Source organism: Ranitomeya variabilis, chromosome 2, assembly GCF_051348905.1.
Source record: "Ranitomeya variabilis isolate aRanVar5 chromosome 2, aRanVar5.hap1, whole genome shotgun sequence".
NCBI lineage: Eukaryota > Metazoa > Chordata > Amphibia > Anura > Dendrobatidae > Ranitomeya > Ranitomeya variabilis.
Window position 1 is genome coordinate 1,110,233,706 of NC_135233.1, and position 15,745 is coordinate 1,110,249,450.

The 15,745-nt window shown below is 48.1% G+C and overlaps 1 protein-coding gene across 1 annotated transcript in view; it reads left to right on the forward strand.

Annotated features, from left to right (window-relative positions):
• SLC30A3 (solute carrier family 30 member 3) overlaps window positions 1–12,438 on the forward strand; it is a 29,384-nt gene extending 16,946 nt beyond the window's left edge. Inside the window, exons 3-8 of the mRNA XM_077291962.1 lie at window positions 17–163; window positions 1,590–1,743; window positions 2,022–2,232; window positions 3,341–3,446; window positions 4,788–4,922; window positions 5,165–12,438. Of these exons, the coding sequence (XP_077148077.1) occupies window positions 17–163; window positions 1,590–1,743; window positions 2,022–2,232; window positions 3,341–3,446; window positions 4,788–4,922; window positions 5,165–5,310 (899 nt within the window). The 3' untranslated portion in view covers window positions 5,311–12,438. The remainder of the gene's footprint in view (window positions 1–16; window positions 164–1,589; window positions 1,744–2,021; window positions 2,233–3,340; window positions 3,447–4,787; window positions 4,923–5,164) is intronic.
• Window positions 12,439–15,745: the final 3,307 nt, after the last annotated feature.

Below are 15,745 nucleotides of genomic sequence, written 5' to 3' on the forward strand. Positions count from 1 at the left end.
CTCTCTCTGCTTTTAGGTGGGTACATTGCTCATAGCCTGGCCATAATGACGGATGCTGCCCATCTACTCACTGACCTGGGTAGTATGTGTGTCAGCCTCTTCTCTCTGTGGATATCCAGCCGACCACCAACCAAGGACATGACGTTCGGCTGGCACCGCTCAGGTACGTGACACCACCATCTGGACAAGGTCATAGTCTAACATGGAGAGATGACCACAGACATAGCCGTGATTATCATCTTCACTGCCTCAAGGGCACTTGAGTAAAAAGTCATTATCAACTATAGTGACTCTTTCTCTAGGATTGACCTGTAGATATTAACATTACTGTAGAGCGTCCATGGCCTAGCATCCTACTGTGGAGTGCCCATGGTGTAGCCTCCTACTTTAGAGCGTCCGTGGCCTTGCATCCTACTGTGGAGTGTCCATGGTGTAGCCTCCTACTGTAGAGCGTCTGTGGCCTTGCATCCTACTGTGGAGTGTCCATGGTGTAGCCTCCTACTGTAGAGCGTCCGTGGCCTTGCATCCTACTATGGAGTGTCCATGGTGTAGCCTCCTACTGTAGAGCGTCTGTGGCCTTGCATCCTACTGTGGAGTGTCCATGGTGTAGCCTCCTACTGTAGAGCGTCCGTGGCCTTGCATCCTACTATAGCGTGTCCATGGCCTAGCATCCTACTGTGGAGTGTCCATGGTGTAGCCTTCTACTGTAGAGCGTCCGTGGCCTTGCATCCTACTATGGAGTGTCCATGGTGTAGCCTCCTACTATAGAGCGTCTGTGGACTTGCATCCTACAGTGGAGTGTCCATGGTGTAGCCTCCTACTGTAGAGCGTCCGTGGCCTTGCATCCTACTATAGAGTGTTCATGGTGTAGCCTCCTACTGTGGAGTGTCCATGGTGTAGCCTTCTACTGTAGAGCGTCCGTGGCCTTGCATCCTACTATAGAGTGTTCATGGTGTAGCCTCCTACTGTGGAGTGTCCATGGTGTAGCCTTCTACTGTAGAGCGTCCGTGGCCTTGCATCCTACTATAGAGTGTCCATGGTGTAGCCTCCTACTGTAGGGCATCCATGGTGCAGCTCTTCTGCATTATGGTTGACACCAGGTTTTACTTAATGTCATGTGAACATGGAGTAAAATGCAACTCTTGGGTCAGTGGGATTTCCACCTTGGATGCTGCATTTCTTGTGAGGATTTTCTCCGCATAATGACTCTAGTTCTTCTGCAATAGTCATCATTTCATACCAAAGACTACTTTCACTTCTCTTTGTTTTTTACTCTTGAAATCACTAAGCGACCACTATGCATGGTCCATCTGGTCACTTGTACCTTCTGTTAGCTGCATCAACTATTACCATCTATAGGCTGAAGCCTGGAGAACCTACAGACACATCCCAACGGGGACCTCGGATTCACCCACATAAGTAGGAACAGAATCCATAACGTCCAAGAAATATTACATATCCTGAGACTTATTTCAGTCTTTGTCAGTGTGGTGATCATTAGGGAACGCCGTGCCGTAGCTGTATCAGCACCCTCGGTTTTTATTTCTCCTGGTGTATGTTATAATGTGATGTCATCATGTTTTGTCTAGAAATCCTGGGGGCATTGGCTTCTGTCTTCTCGATCTGGATCGTGACTGGGATTCTTCTGTACCTCGCCACTGCACGAATTATCAATAATGACTATGATATTGATGGACATGTCATGCTCATTACTTCCGGCTGCGCTGTTGTCGTCAACATCATGTGAGTATCATATACACCGTATATCTTGTGACTGTAGAGCTTTACCTCATGAGTCCATATGGGGCCAAGATAAAGCCTCTAGAGCACATCCCCTCTTCTCTGCCACCTCTGGGGCATTTGAGCTGACATTTCTTCATGGTTGATATGCCTAGAGATTGTATATGGTAACCAGGACTAGTTCACCCCTGATGAACTAGGTCTGATGGTAACGAGAATGTTTCAGGATTAGGGTCATTCCATAATAATGATACCTGACGTGTTTTGTATTTATTTCCCAGTATGGCCTACATCCTCCACCAGTCTACCACCTTCCATGGGCACAGCCATGGCTCAGGATATGAGAAGATAGGAGACAGTCAAAGCAGTGGGCTGTCTGTGCACTTGGGTCAACATGGAAACACAAGTGTCCGAGCAGCGTTCATTCATGTGATTGGAGATCTTCTGCAGAGCATTGGAGTCATGGTGGCAGCCATCATTATTTACTTCAAAGTGAGTGGAATAAGTGAGGGTGGACTGTGGTACAATGGGCCTCAGAAGCATAGACAAAAACTAGGAAATAAATGAACTGCTGAAGAAACTTGAGCAGAGATTGAAGGGAGGAGTGAGAGGAAAAGGGAGAAGAAGAAGGAGTAATAGAGCAGAGGTAACCCAAGGAGGAGGCATGGGAATAATCCGAAGGAGATGGAACGGGGATGGGACAAGGAGCAAGGAGAAAAAGGAACAGAAAAGGAAGATGAAGAGGGAGGAATAGAGCAGAGGTAACCCAAGGAGGAGGCATGGGGATGAGGACCAAGGAGAAAAGGGAACAGAAAAGGAAGATGTAGAGGGAGTAACAGAACAGAGATGACCGATGGAGGAGGCATGGGGATAATCAGAAGGAGATGGAACGGAGATGGGGACAAGGAGCAAGGAGAAAAAGGAACAGAAAAGGAAGATGAAGAAGGAGGAATAGAGTAGAGGTAACCCAAGGAGGAGGCATGGGGATAATCAGAAGGGGATGAGGAGCAAGGAGAAAAGGGAACAGAAAAGGAAGATGAAGAGGGAGTAACAGAACAGAGATGACCGATGAAGGAGGCATGGGGATAATCAGAAGAAGATGGAACGGAGATGGGGACAAGGAGCAAGGAGAAAAGGGAACAGAAAAGGAAGATGAGGACGGAGTAACAGAGCAGAGATGACCCAAGGAGGAGGCATGGGGATAATCAGAAGGAGATGGGGACATAGAGCAAGAATAAAAGGGAACAGAGAAGGGAGACAGTGAGGGAAGGAGTAATGGAGCAGATGTAACACAAGGAGTGATGGCGATATTTGGGAGATGGGTTTGAAACAAGAACAAGGAGCAAGGGAGATGATTGGGGGTTGAAGCCTAAAGTGGAGTATGGATAGAGTAAAATAATGGGATAGATTCAGGTAGTAAGGAGGGAGGGTGGTAATAGAGCAAATAGGGAATGTGAGAAGAAATATGGGAGATAAATAAATGTGCCGGTAATGGTAGTAACCAGCAGGAGAGGGTGCAGGGTTAATCTTTATCTTTCTAGCCTATGACCAGTCTTGTTCCAGGGCTTATGGTGGAGCTGTATTTATTTTCTCATTGCAGCCTCAGTACAAGATTGCTGATCCCCTCTGTACCTTTCTCTTCTCCATCTTTGTACTGGCAACAACGGTCACCATTTTACGTGATGTGTTTTGGGTTCTGATGGAAGGTAAGCCTGATAATGGGGCAGTGGGAAGGAGAAAAGCAAAAACTGTTCATGGGAAGAAGGAGAAATCTTGTGTTTCTGAGGGGGAGGAAGATAAAAGATAGAGATAGTTATTGAGTTTACAGGACCATATTCCATGTTTAGTCAAACCCAGGATCTGGAGATATTAAAAAATGTAGGCAGCTCTGTTGGTTCTTACATGAAGACTCCAGCTGATGCCACTGACTTACTGCACCCTTGTAGATGGGCAGTATAAGTGCATCAGGAAAAAGATCTCCAGGTCAGTGTTCCAGTATTATCAGTGAGGTGTCCAATCAGGGTGAGATCCTCCAAAAAGTGCCAGCCAGCTGCAGCCTTCTAGTTTGGATGACAATGGACATGCAGACCTTTGTACTGGCTGGCACTGTTTATTGGTCACATGAAGATAATGAAAATACAGACCATTGTACTCCAAGGGTCCTCTGCTCAAAACTGGGTGTTAGGTAATGAGAGGGCGAGTGTTATCTAGTCTTCTATCTGAAGACTCTGCCTATGGCCTGTGCCGGGAATTGTTGGACATCTCAGTGGACCGGGTGCAATGCTCTTTCTTTATGGATTGTATTGGGGGATACTGTTATGGGAGATGACTTGGTTGACAAGACCTAATAGATCGTAACCCTGCATGGAATCTAAGATTTTCCAAGTGACTTTCACTAGTTTTGTCAGTGGCCAGCTTTGGAGCTTGGGTCTAATGGTAATAATGGTGGATATCAGGTTTCTTTTTTTAATGTTTATAAAGGACCTCCTGATATATGATAATTAGTGAATTATTAGTGGATTAGAAAAATTGTCCGCCATCAATGAGAAGACAAGTAGATCGGTTCTATGACCCAATGTAGATCCCACAATAATACATAGGAGGGGACCTCAGAGGGATGCTCATATTTGATTACATCCAAAGCTTCCCTACTTCTTTCAAAAGTGAAGTTCTTCTCTGCCAGCCGTGTGGTCACTACACGTTCTTTCATGTCCTTGGGAATGGACTGAGAACGGTCTGCGGTAACATGGCATGCTAACACAATGGGGAACAGGTGGCATGATCACCTGATGGGCTCTTCTGTCCTAGTTTTCCGAGAGATGAAAGCTTATTATTAGGTTCTCACCACCTTGTAGGAATGGGAATGGTGCCACTTCATCTTTACGGCTTGCCTTTGTGTTATGTGCATTAGTCCACTCTTGAGTATCCCTCTACAATCAGGTGAATATGGTGAGGCCAGGACATTCAGGTCTCCTCATCATTAAAGTTACTGATGTCTCTCCACTCAGGCATTTTCAGGTGACTTTTGTCTTTGTCTCTGGTACCAGGTAGACCCCGCAGCATTGCACATGGCACTGTGAAGGAAGTCCTTATATCTGTTCAGGGGGTCCGGTCTGTGCACAGTCTACGACTTTGGGCTCTGACCTTAAATCAGAATGCGGTGTCTGTGCATTTGGCGATTGGTAAGATCAACCTGCATCTATCAAGATTTCACTGTGACCTAAGCTTTGGCCCTATGTTGGGAGAATTCTGAAATAGCCCACCATGACTGTTATTCCACTGCCACATTCACTTTTGGAGGACTGTTTCTATGCATCTAACAGTTCTACGCAATACCAGTAATATTGTGATGAGATGAGAACAATTACACAATTATTCTTCCTGATCAATCTTTCTTGTCTTGATTCTCCATTTCCACTTGCAGATGAGACACGTGAGGCTGACATTGTGCTTCAGGAGGCCACTGAACTGCTTCAGACCAAATTTGAGTTCTTTATCAGCACAATCCAAGTGGAGAGATATGTAGACGACATGGCCGTGTGCCCGCAGTGCCAGGACCCAATCGGATGACCAAATGCCTTCTCTAAACCTCCTCATCCATCAGAGTGGAACCAGATACTGGAAGGTGCTGAACATTGGTCACAAACACATGGGCTTCCATTGGTCATTCATTCATGATTGATCCACAAATTAGATAGATGTCCTTCCTCCTACTGAGAATTGCATTGAGGGACCATTCCCTCTAGTAAATGTAGAAACCAAGACAAATATAGAGAATGCACAGAGTGTCTAAGAACCCAGCAAAACCCTCGAAGGAGCAGACTTCGAGATCTCGTAGATCAATTCTGCAATGTACAGCAATGTACATAATGTCTAAGACAATGTAGAGATTACCAGAGAGGCTCTACCATCTAGGGCACAACACAATGTTCACCCACTATTTTAGTTTCTCCTCATTTCTGCCTAGTTTTTGCTCAGTAGGCATTTTTCAACCAAGTCCTTCAGTAATCTGACAGCAAAGCGGCCCTGGTTTTCCTTTGCCACATATCATCACGTTCCATGTCGTCCCATCTACCTCATATGAGAAGTCAATGGGTTCAAGCTGATTTTCTGGGAACGTTAGACACCAGAAGAGATAAGGTACGATATTTCCATCCCTAATATAATGCTAACCCTTCCCACAGTGGCAGATTTCATAGAAAGACTTTTAATCTACACAAGTGTCTGGAGCTTGGGAGTAAAATGGAGAACTTGAAAGGAACCCAAACTCCATGAAGGTGCTTCTCTTGGTTGTCTTACCTACACAACCAAAAAGCACTAAGCAGTTAGGGCACCAACCCGTTGGTATCTCTTTCTACATGGTACCTCTGCTGTATTCAGCTAGTAAGGTGCATGATCCGGGCATTGAACAGAACAAACCATTTTCCCAGTTATCCTTCATTCTTTTCCCTCTTCAGTGCAGGAGTCAGTAAAATCCTCTCTCCTAGTGCCATCATTCTCGGTGACTGGATTGGGGTAGCTCCATTTTCCACCCATCTGTCTCCCATGGTATGGCTGTGAATCAAGTCCAGTTGTCCACCTCTGGTTCCACCTCCCACTCCACCTATGCAGCGTTCTGCCAACATTCCAAAGTGAAGCGTGATGTCCCATCACCGCTGTGACGCCATATAATGTGAGCTCCCTCCTTGGTCAGATATTGTGCAATCTATTGTGTCATGTGATGTGAGATCTTTATTGTGCTGTCTGTAGTATGTGTGCGTGTGTGGGCCTGACTGCCGGCTGTGATGTGACCTTTGCTGGCCCAGTGTCACTCAGTGGTAACTGGACTCCAGAATTATACCAAATGTAAGATCCAGAAGCAGAAGCCAAGGCTGAGTACAACTAAAGGATGAGAGGCGGGTGGCATGGAAGGCTGTAATACTTCTCAAAACTTCTTGCTTGTGTCTCATAATTTTGGGTGCAGATTAGAACATATCGGGCTCCAAATCCCTCAGTCTCCTGAAGATTTGTGCACACATTTGACATTGGCCTCTTCTAGAAGACTCTGGTTTTTGCTGGCCGTAAATTTGTAGCATGAGGAAGGAGTGAACGAGTCTCAGGGTTTATATTGCTCAGATGCCAGAAAGGAGTAAACCTAAGCTCCAAGGCTCACGTAGGACAATTCTGCTACTACCATCCCCTGGGAATGGACTTCTAAAAATGTCCTGCTCCTCTTGGTCCTTAGCACCTCATGGTGGGTGCCGAATCGAGGTCTAGGTTGAGGATTTGTAGTGAGCTACTTCTGGTTATACCTGTCTGACTAATGACAATGCCCGAACCATATGCTGATGACTTCCTTGCCTTTCTTTTCACATTTTTCATGGTTGCAGCGTGTTTGTTGACCCTTCGTGTAATGCGGAGGTCGTAGATAGGATTCATAAAAAGATGTCCCATTTCTGTAGTCCGAGATGATTGCTGCCCATTATTTATGTGATGTGAAATAATTGATCAATGTGAACTGTTGATCTAAATATTGGTCTGGCCTAAAAATAATGCCATCGCTGCCCACTCGATGATGGGGGAAATGGTTGCTTCCATTCTGGTAGGCAGTAAGGTCATCTCCACACCGGCAGCACCTCCATGTTGTGATGAAAGATTGTGTTTACAAAGCAAGGGTCTCTCCGAGTGTGAGCGAAATCCACACCCCACAGACCGAGTGACACACCAGCGTGCGGCCGATATGTGTGAGGTCAGCAGCCAAAAATACCGAGTAGTCTAAGTCCTGGCCTGCTCAGAAAACTCTCAGCATCAGCGGGTCTCGTCAGGAACGCATGCCGGCTACATAAACACATCGGTTTACGTTTTTCATCTATCAAAAATGGGCCGATGGTATCAAATGTCTGAATTATTTATTTTCCATTCACACTTTGCAATGGATCAGTTAAAAACACATGACAAAGAGATGGAAAATTGACATCTTCCATTTTGCTTCCTTGTTTGACGAATCCCAATACACCTGAATGGCCGAGTCTGATCTGTGAAGACCAACTGAGAATAGGACGAGCTGTAAGTTTATTGGCCGAGGAGCAATGTCCGTCACAAAGACATTCCCAATTACACTCGTCCCGGCGAGTCCTAGATTTACTCTCCAGTGTAGAGCAGATCTGATCATTCCGGATTCAGACCACAATCGGCCTTTTTTAGGCCCCAAGGTGTTAGAATCGGACGGTCGTCACAATGTCCTGAAGGCCGGAGCAGATTGCACGTCATTATCAGGGGAGAATAATTGTCTTATAAGAATGAAGACCTCGTCTCTACAAAGGTGTTCACATGGGAAAAGAATGAAGCCGTCAGTGACGATGTCGTCTACGTATGGCGGCCGTGTGCCATCACTGCATGGAGCGGCGTTACATAGCGAGCTCTGGTCAGTGTAACCCTTACTATGCTGCTGTGAAACGGGAACTTTAATTTATTAAAAAATATATATATATATAATAATAAATATATATATATTTTCCCAAATCTAAAGAATAAAGCTAATTAACAGTAGAGCTGAAGGGAATTGATTTGCAGGACCCGGTCGAGCGGTCACATCAGTAATCTGTGGCCTCTGGACGGCAGCTCGGAGAATCGCTTCTCACCAGCCGCCATCTTTGTCCCCTCTGGCGATTAGCCGGCCTGGGGCAACGTCATCTTCAGGGCGCTAAGCCAGGCCGGCTAATCAAAGGAAGAGCCGCAGATGCCGACAGGTGAGCGGTTCTCATGGCTCCGGCTCCGCGGCCACAGACTATGGTCATCGGGTCCTGTAAGCTGATTCACACAAACTCCAACTAACGTGATCGATATCGCTACGAGCACAACTGTCCGAACACAAAATATCAAACATTTATCGCACACAATCACAATTTTTTAATAACAGAATAGACATTTATTGCTGCAAACCTTCACAACCCATCCCAAAAATAACAGGAAAAAACTATAAAAAGCTATCGAAATACTGTACGTACCCCAAAGATAATACCAAGATGTGCGCGATGCACAAAAACAGCTCCAGAGACAGAAACATCAAATGTTATGGTACAAACAAATGGCAACACGAGATTGCACTTACCTTTTTCTGATTTTTTTCACCACTTAAGTATAAAGTATATACCACTTCAGTTTCGTGTCCCCGTAATCGTTCAGGCCGGGAGAATCTCGTTACCAGGTGACTGTTACTGCAGGATGAAGAAAACCCCCAAAACAAAGATTTGCGTTTTTTTCTTTTTCATGACACTTTGTAAAACGAATGGCGTCAATGAAAACTACGACTCGTCCCACCAAGAACAAGCCGACACGCGGCTCCATGGGGGGAAAATATCAAAGTTACAGCTGTTAGAACAAGGGGGTTTCAGGGTTTTTCACTGGGTTTGAGTATACCTGACAGGAGGTATAGAGCGGCATCCATCGCCCATCATATACGGCGGCATCCATCATGTACGGCGGCACCATCACCCATTGTATGAGGCGGCATCCATCGCCCATTGTATACCGCGGCATCCCTCACCCATCCTCTTTGGCGGCATCCATCACCCATCTGATACAGCGGCATCCCTCTCCCATTGTATTCGGCGGTATGCATCACCCACTGTATATGGCAAGATCCCTTGCCCATTGTATGTGGCGGCATTCATCACTCATTGTATACGGCAGAATCCATACCACACTGTATACAGCGGCATCAATCACCCATTCTATGCAACGGCATCCATTGCCCACTGTAAACTGTGGCATTCATCGCCCATTGTATGTGGCGGCATCCATCCCTTATTGTATACGGCAGTATCTCTCGCCAATTGTATACGGCGGCATCCTTCGCTCATCATATTCAGCGGCATCCATCCCCCATTGTATACAGCAGCATCCATCGCCCATCGTATATGGCAACATCTCTCGCCCATTGTATGTGGCAGCATCCCTCGCCCATCATCTACTGTGTCATCCTTCACCCATCGTATACAGCGGCATCCCTTGCCCATCGTATCGTATATACGGCGGCATTCCTTGCCCATCATATCGTATATACAGCGGCATCCCTCGCCCATCGTATCGTATATACGGCGGCATCCCTCACCCATCGTATCGTATATACGGTGGCATTCCTTGCCCATCATATCGTATATACAGCGCATCCCTCGCCCATCGTATCGTATATACGGCGGCATCCCTCACCCATCGTATCCTATGTACGGCAGCATCCCTCGCCCATTGTATTGTATATACGGCGGCATCGCTCACCCATCGTATCGTATATATGGCGGCATCCCTCGCCCATCGTATCGTATGTACGGCGGCATCCCTCGCCCATCGTATCGTATATACGGCGGCATCCCTCGCCCATCGTGTCGTATATACGGCAGCATCCCTCATCCATCCTCTACTGCGTCATCCCTCGCCCATTGTATGCGGCTGCATCCCTCACCCATCGTATCGTATATACGGCGGCATCCCTCGCCCATCGTATATACGGCGGCATCCCTCGCCCATCGTATATATGGCGGCATCCCTCACCCATCGTGTCGTATATACGGCAGCATCCCTTGCTCATTGTATACGGCGGCATCCCTCACCCATCGTATCGTATATACGGCGGCATCCTTCGCCCATAGTATCGTATATATGGCGGCATCCCTCGCCCATCGTATCGTATGTACGGCAGCATCCCTCGCCCATTGTATTGTATATACGGTGGCATCGCTCACCCATCGTATCGTATATATGGCGGCATCCCTCGCCCATCGTATCGTATGTACGGCCGCATCCCTTGCTCATTGTATACGGCGGCATCCCTCGCCCATCGTATCGTATATACGGCAGCATCCCTCATCCATCCTCTACTGCGTCATCCATCGCCCATTGTATACAGCAGCATCCCTCGCCCATTGTATACAGCAGCATCCCTCGCCCATTGTATACGGCAGAATCCCTCGCCCATTGTATGCGGCAGCATCCCTCGCCCATCGTATCGTATATACGGCGGCATCCCTCGCCCATCGTATATACGGCGGCATCCCTCGCCCATTGTATATATGGCGGCATCCCTCGCCCAATGTATGCGGCTGCATCCCTCACCCATCGTATCGTATATACGGCGGCATCCCTCGCCCATCGTATATACGGCGGCATCCCTCGCCCATCGTATACACGGCGGCATCCCTCGCCCATTGTATGCGGCGGCATCCCTCACCCATCGTGTCGTATATACGGCAGCATCCCTTGCTCATTGTATACGGCGGCATCCCTCGCCCATCGTATCGTATATACGGCGGCATCCCTTGCTCATTGTATACGGCGGCATCCCTCACCCATCGTGTCGTATATACGGCAGCATCCCTTGCTCATTGTATACGGCGGCATCCCTCGCCCATAGTATCGTATATACGGTGGCATCCCTTGCTCATTGTATACGGCGGCATCCCTCACCCATCGTGTCGTATATACGGCAGCATCCCTTGCTCATTGTATACGGCGGCATCCCTCGCCCATAGTATCGTATATACGGTGGCATCCCTTGCCCATTGTATGTGGCGGAATCCATTGTATATAGTGGTTTTTGGTGGCATCCACCGCATTCAGCGGCACCTGTCACCCACTGGAAGGAAAATTGTAGGACATGTTTACTGCAGGATTTTTTTCTTTACAAGGGTGGTCGTCTGACCAACAAGTCACTATTTTGGCCTCTGTTGGGTGGAGACCTATAGTGACCGCTCCTGGCCTAGAAGGTAAGAGAACGCTACAAGTCGCAGAGTAGCCAGTTACTTCTTAGCGCCTTGTCAGACATCTTGCATTTAACCCTTTCCCCATCTTCATATTGTGGCACTCGGAGCATAGCACAATGGGAGCGGAGTGATGCAGTAACACGAGCCACAAAGTCTGTGTCTCGGAGATGATGGTCAGCTCCTCGGGGTGCTCGGCAGTGGTGGGGTCTGGATTTCGTCTGCACCATGTCCAGTGTCGTGTCTTGTGTGTCTCTAGTCTATCGCACTGTGTACTTTGTCCTTCATGTTACTGCCGGGGAGCTTCCCGGGGTTGTGTGAGATTAGATGGGGGTCTCGGAGAACCCCAAACCTCGGCTGTTTCTGGTACTACTGAATGTACCGAGACCCATCCTCCTAATATCAGATAACCTCCGTAAGTATATGAACCCCCCTCCTCCGTGCAGGCTGCTGGCAGGGTTGATGGAGAAACTCATTTTCAGGAGCTGCGGGGGGCGAAGAGCAATTCCGCTCATCATGTGTAAAATGAAGGTCCCCACGATGATGATGATGGTGGACGTGAGGATACTATGTAATGTGTCCACTCCGTGAGGTGATACGATGTGAGGCTGGCGGGGATTATTATGGGATCCCTCGCGGTGATCATGTCTTACAATGTAGTGTTCTCCGCATACATCCGAACATTACTGGTGATTGTGGTGTGACCACAGGCCAAGGAGCAAACCGTGGTCGCACATCACCAATGTATCTGAGGAGGCATCAAGGGACGAGATGTAGCACTGCCCTATGGGCCAACCCAACCCTGCCAGAACCCTGCAACGGGGAGAACGTCCATACTGCCCCCGCTGGTCGTCTAGATGGTGTTTGTGACACTGTGGTCTCGTCGTCACGTTGTGACTGTATATTTGTATCTCTCGTTGTGCTCTACACAATGGTTTTATACGTAATAAAGAAAATAAATCAAGTTATCGGCCTCGTAGTGATGAATCCAACACTGCAATCAGAGAAGAGCCTCGTAGTGATATACACGGCCTTGGAGAAGTCTTCATCCCGTCACCTTTTCCCCCTTTTCCACGTTACAGCCACAAACTTAAAAGTATTTTATCGGGATTTTCTAGGACACAAAGTAACAAATATCTGTGACATAAAAGGAAATGATCCGGGGTGTACTAATTATTATACAGTTATAAATCTGACAATTCTTCCGTGCATTAGTATTCACCCCGAGTCAGTACTTTGTAGGACCACCTTTCTCTGCAGTCTTTTGGGGTCTGTCTCTCCACCTTTCTCTGCAGTCTTTTGGGGTCTGTCTCTCCTCCTTTCTCTGCAGTCTTTTGGGGTCTGTCTCTCCACCTTTCTCTGCAGTCTTTGGGGTCTGTCTCTCCACCTTTCTCTGTAGTCTTTGGGGTCTATCTCTCCACCTTTCTCTGCAATCTTTTGGGCTCTGTCTCTCCTCCTTTCTCTGCAGTCTTTTGGGGTCTGTCTCTCCACCTTTCTCTGCAGTCTTTTGGGGTCGGTCTCTCTTCCTTTCTCTGCAGTCTTTTGGGGTCTGTCTCTCCTCTTTTCTCTGCAGTATTTTGGGGTCTGTCTCTCCTTTCTCTGCAGTCTTTTGGGGTCTGTCTCTCCCTCCTTTCTCTGCAGTCTTTTGGGGTGTCTCTCAAACTTTCTCTGCAGTCTTTTGGGGTCTGTCTCTCCACCTTTCTCTGCAGTCTTTTGGGGTCTGTCTCTCCTCCTTTCTCTGCAGTCTTTTGGGTTCGGTCTCTCCACCTTTCTCTGCAGTCTTTTGGGGTCTCTTTCTCCACCTTTCTCTGCAGTCTTTTGGGGTCTGTCTCTCCTCCTTTCTCTGCAGTCTTTTGGGGTCTGTCTCTCCTTTCTCTGCAGTCTTTTGGGGTCTGTCTCTCCTCCTTTCTCTGCAGTCTTTTGTGGTCTGTCTCTCCACCTTTCTCTGCAGTCTTTTGGGGTCTGTCTCTCCACCTTTCCCTGCAGTCTTTTAGGGTCTGTCTCTCCACCTTTCTCTGCAGTCTTTTGGGGTCTGTCTCTCCACCTTTCCCTGCAGTCTTTTAGGGTCTGTCTCTCCACCTTTCTCTGCAGTCTTTTGGGGTCTGTCTCTCCACCTTTCCCTGCAGTCTTTTGGGGTCTGTCTCTCCTCCTTTCTCTGCAGTCTTTTGGGGTCCGTCTCTCCACCTTTCTCTGCAGTCTTTTGGGGTCTGTCTCTCCACCTTTCTCTACAGTCTTTTGGGGTCTGTCCCTCCCATCTTTCTCTGCAGTCTTTTGGGGTCTGTCTCTCCACCTTTCCCTGCAGTCTTTTGGGGTCTGTCTCTCCACCTTTCTCTGCAGTCTTTTGGGGTCCGTCTCTCCACCTTTCTCTGCAGTCTTTTGGGGTCTGTCTCTCCTCCTTTCTCTGCAGTCTTTTGGGGTCCGTCTCTCCACCTTTCTCTGCAGTCTTTTGGGGTCTGTCTCTCCACCTTTCCCTGCAGTCTTTTAGGGTCTGTCTCTCCACCTTTCTCTGCAGTCTTTTGGGGTCTGTCTCTCCACCTTTCCCTGCAGTCTTTTGGGGTCTGTCTCTCCTCCTTTCTCTGCAGTCTTTTGGGGTCCGTCTCTCCACCTTTCTCTGCAGTCTTTTGGGGTCTGTCTCTCCACCTTTCTCTACAGTCTTTTGGGGTCTGTCCCTCCCATCTTTCTCTGCAGTCTTTTGGGGTCTGTCTCTCCACCTTTCTCTGCAGTCTTTTGGGGTCCGTCTCTCCACCTTTCTCTGCAGTCTTTTGGGGTCTGTCTCTCCTCCTTTCTCTCAGTCTTTTGGGGTCCGTCTCTCCACCTTTCTCTGCAGTCTTTTGGGGTCTGTCTCTCCACCTTTCTCTACAGTCTTTTGGGGTCTGTCTCTCCTCCTTTCTCTGCAGTCTTTTGAGGTCTGTCTCTCCACCTTTCCCTGCAGTCTTTTGGGGTCTGTCTCTCCACCTTTCTCTGCAGTCTTTTGGGGTCTGTCTCTCCACCTTTCTCTACAGTCTTTTGGGGTCTGTCCCTCCCATCTTTCTCTGCAGTCTTTTGGGGTCTGTCTCTCCACCTTTCCCTGCAGTCTTTTGGGGTCTATCTCTCCACCTTTCTCTGCAGTCTTTTGGGGTCTGTCTCTCCACCTTTCTCTGCAGTCTTTTGGGGTCTGTCTCTCCACCTTTCTCTGCAGTCTTTTGGGGTCTGTCTCTCCACCTTTCCCTGCAGTCTTTTGGGGTCTGTCTCTCCCACCTTTCTCTACAGTCTTTTGGGGTCTGTCTCTCCTCCTTTCTCTGCAGTCTTTTGGGGTCTGTATCTCCCTCCCATCTTTCTCTGCAGTCTTTTGGGGTCTGTCTCTCCCTCCTTTCTCTGCAGTCTTTTGGGGTCCATCTCTCCACCTTTCTCTGCAGTCTTTTGGGGTCCATCTCTCCACCTTTCCCTGCAGTCTTTTGTGGTCTGTCTCTCCCAGCTTTCTCTGCAGTCTCTTGGGGTCTGTCTCTACGGCTTTGTACATCTAGAGGTGACATTTTGCCCCTTCCTCTTTGCCCCCTCACTGTTATATTGGATGGAGACATCTGTGATCAGTAATTTTCACGTCTTGTCACAGATTCTCTGGATTTTGGGTCTGGATGGTGACTGCGCCGTTCACACAGAATATGCTCTGATCTAAACCCTCCATTGTATCCCTGGCAGGATGTTGAGGGTCGTTGTCCTGCAGGAAGTGTCACGTCTTTTGCAGCCTCTAACAGGTTTTCCTCCAGGATTGTCCTGTATTTTTAGCTCCATCCATCTTCCCATCACTTCTGACCAGCTTCCCTGCCCCTGCTGAAGTAAAGTCTCCCCACAGCAGAATGCTCCCACCACCATGTGTGACAGTGGGAATAGTGTTTTCAGGGTGACGTGCAGTGTTAGTTTTCCATTACACATAGCATTTTGCCCAAAAAGTTCTGCTTTGATCTCATCTAACCCCTTCTTACACATGCCTGCTCTGCCCCCTACATGGGACTTCTTATGGCTTGCTGTCAAAAAAAGTCTTTCTTCTTTGCACTCTTCCATGAAAGCCAGATATGTGGAGTATACGACTAAGGGCTCATTTCCACATGCGAGTCACACGTCCGTATCTCGCATGTGGAAACCAAGCTCTGGCGCCGGCACTTTGGAGCGGAGCTGTGCAGCTCCATGTGTTCCTATGCGGCCGCACGCTCCACTCTGGAGTGCCGGCTCCACAGCTTGGTTTCCACATGTGAGACACGGACGTGTGCCTCGCATGTGGAAATGAGCCCTAA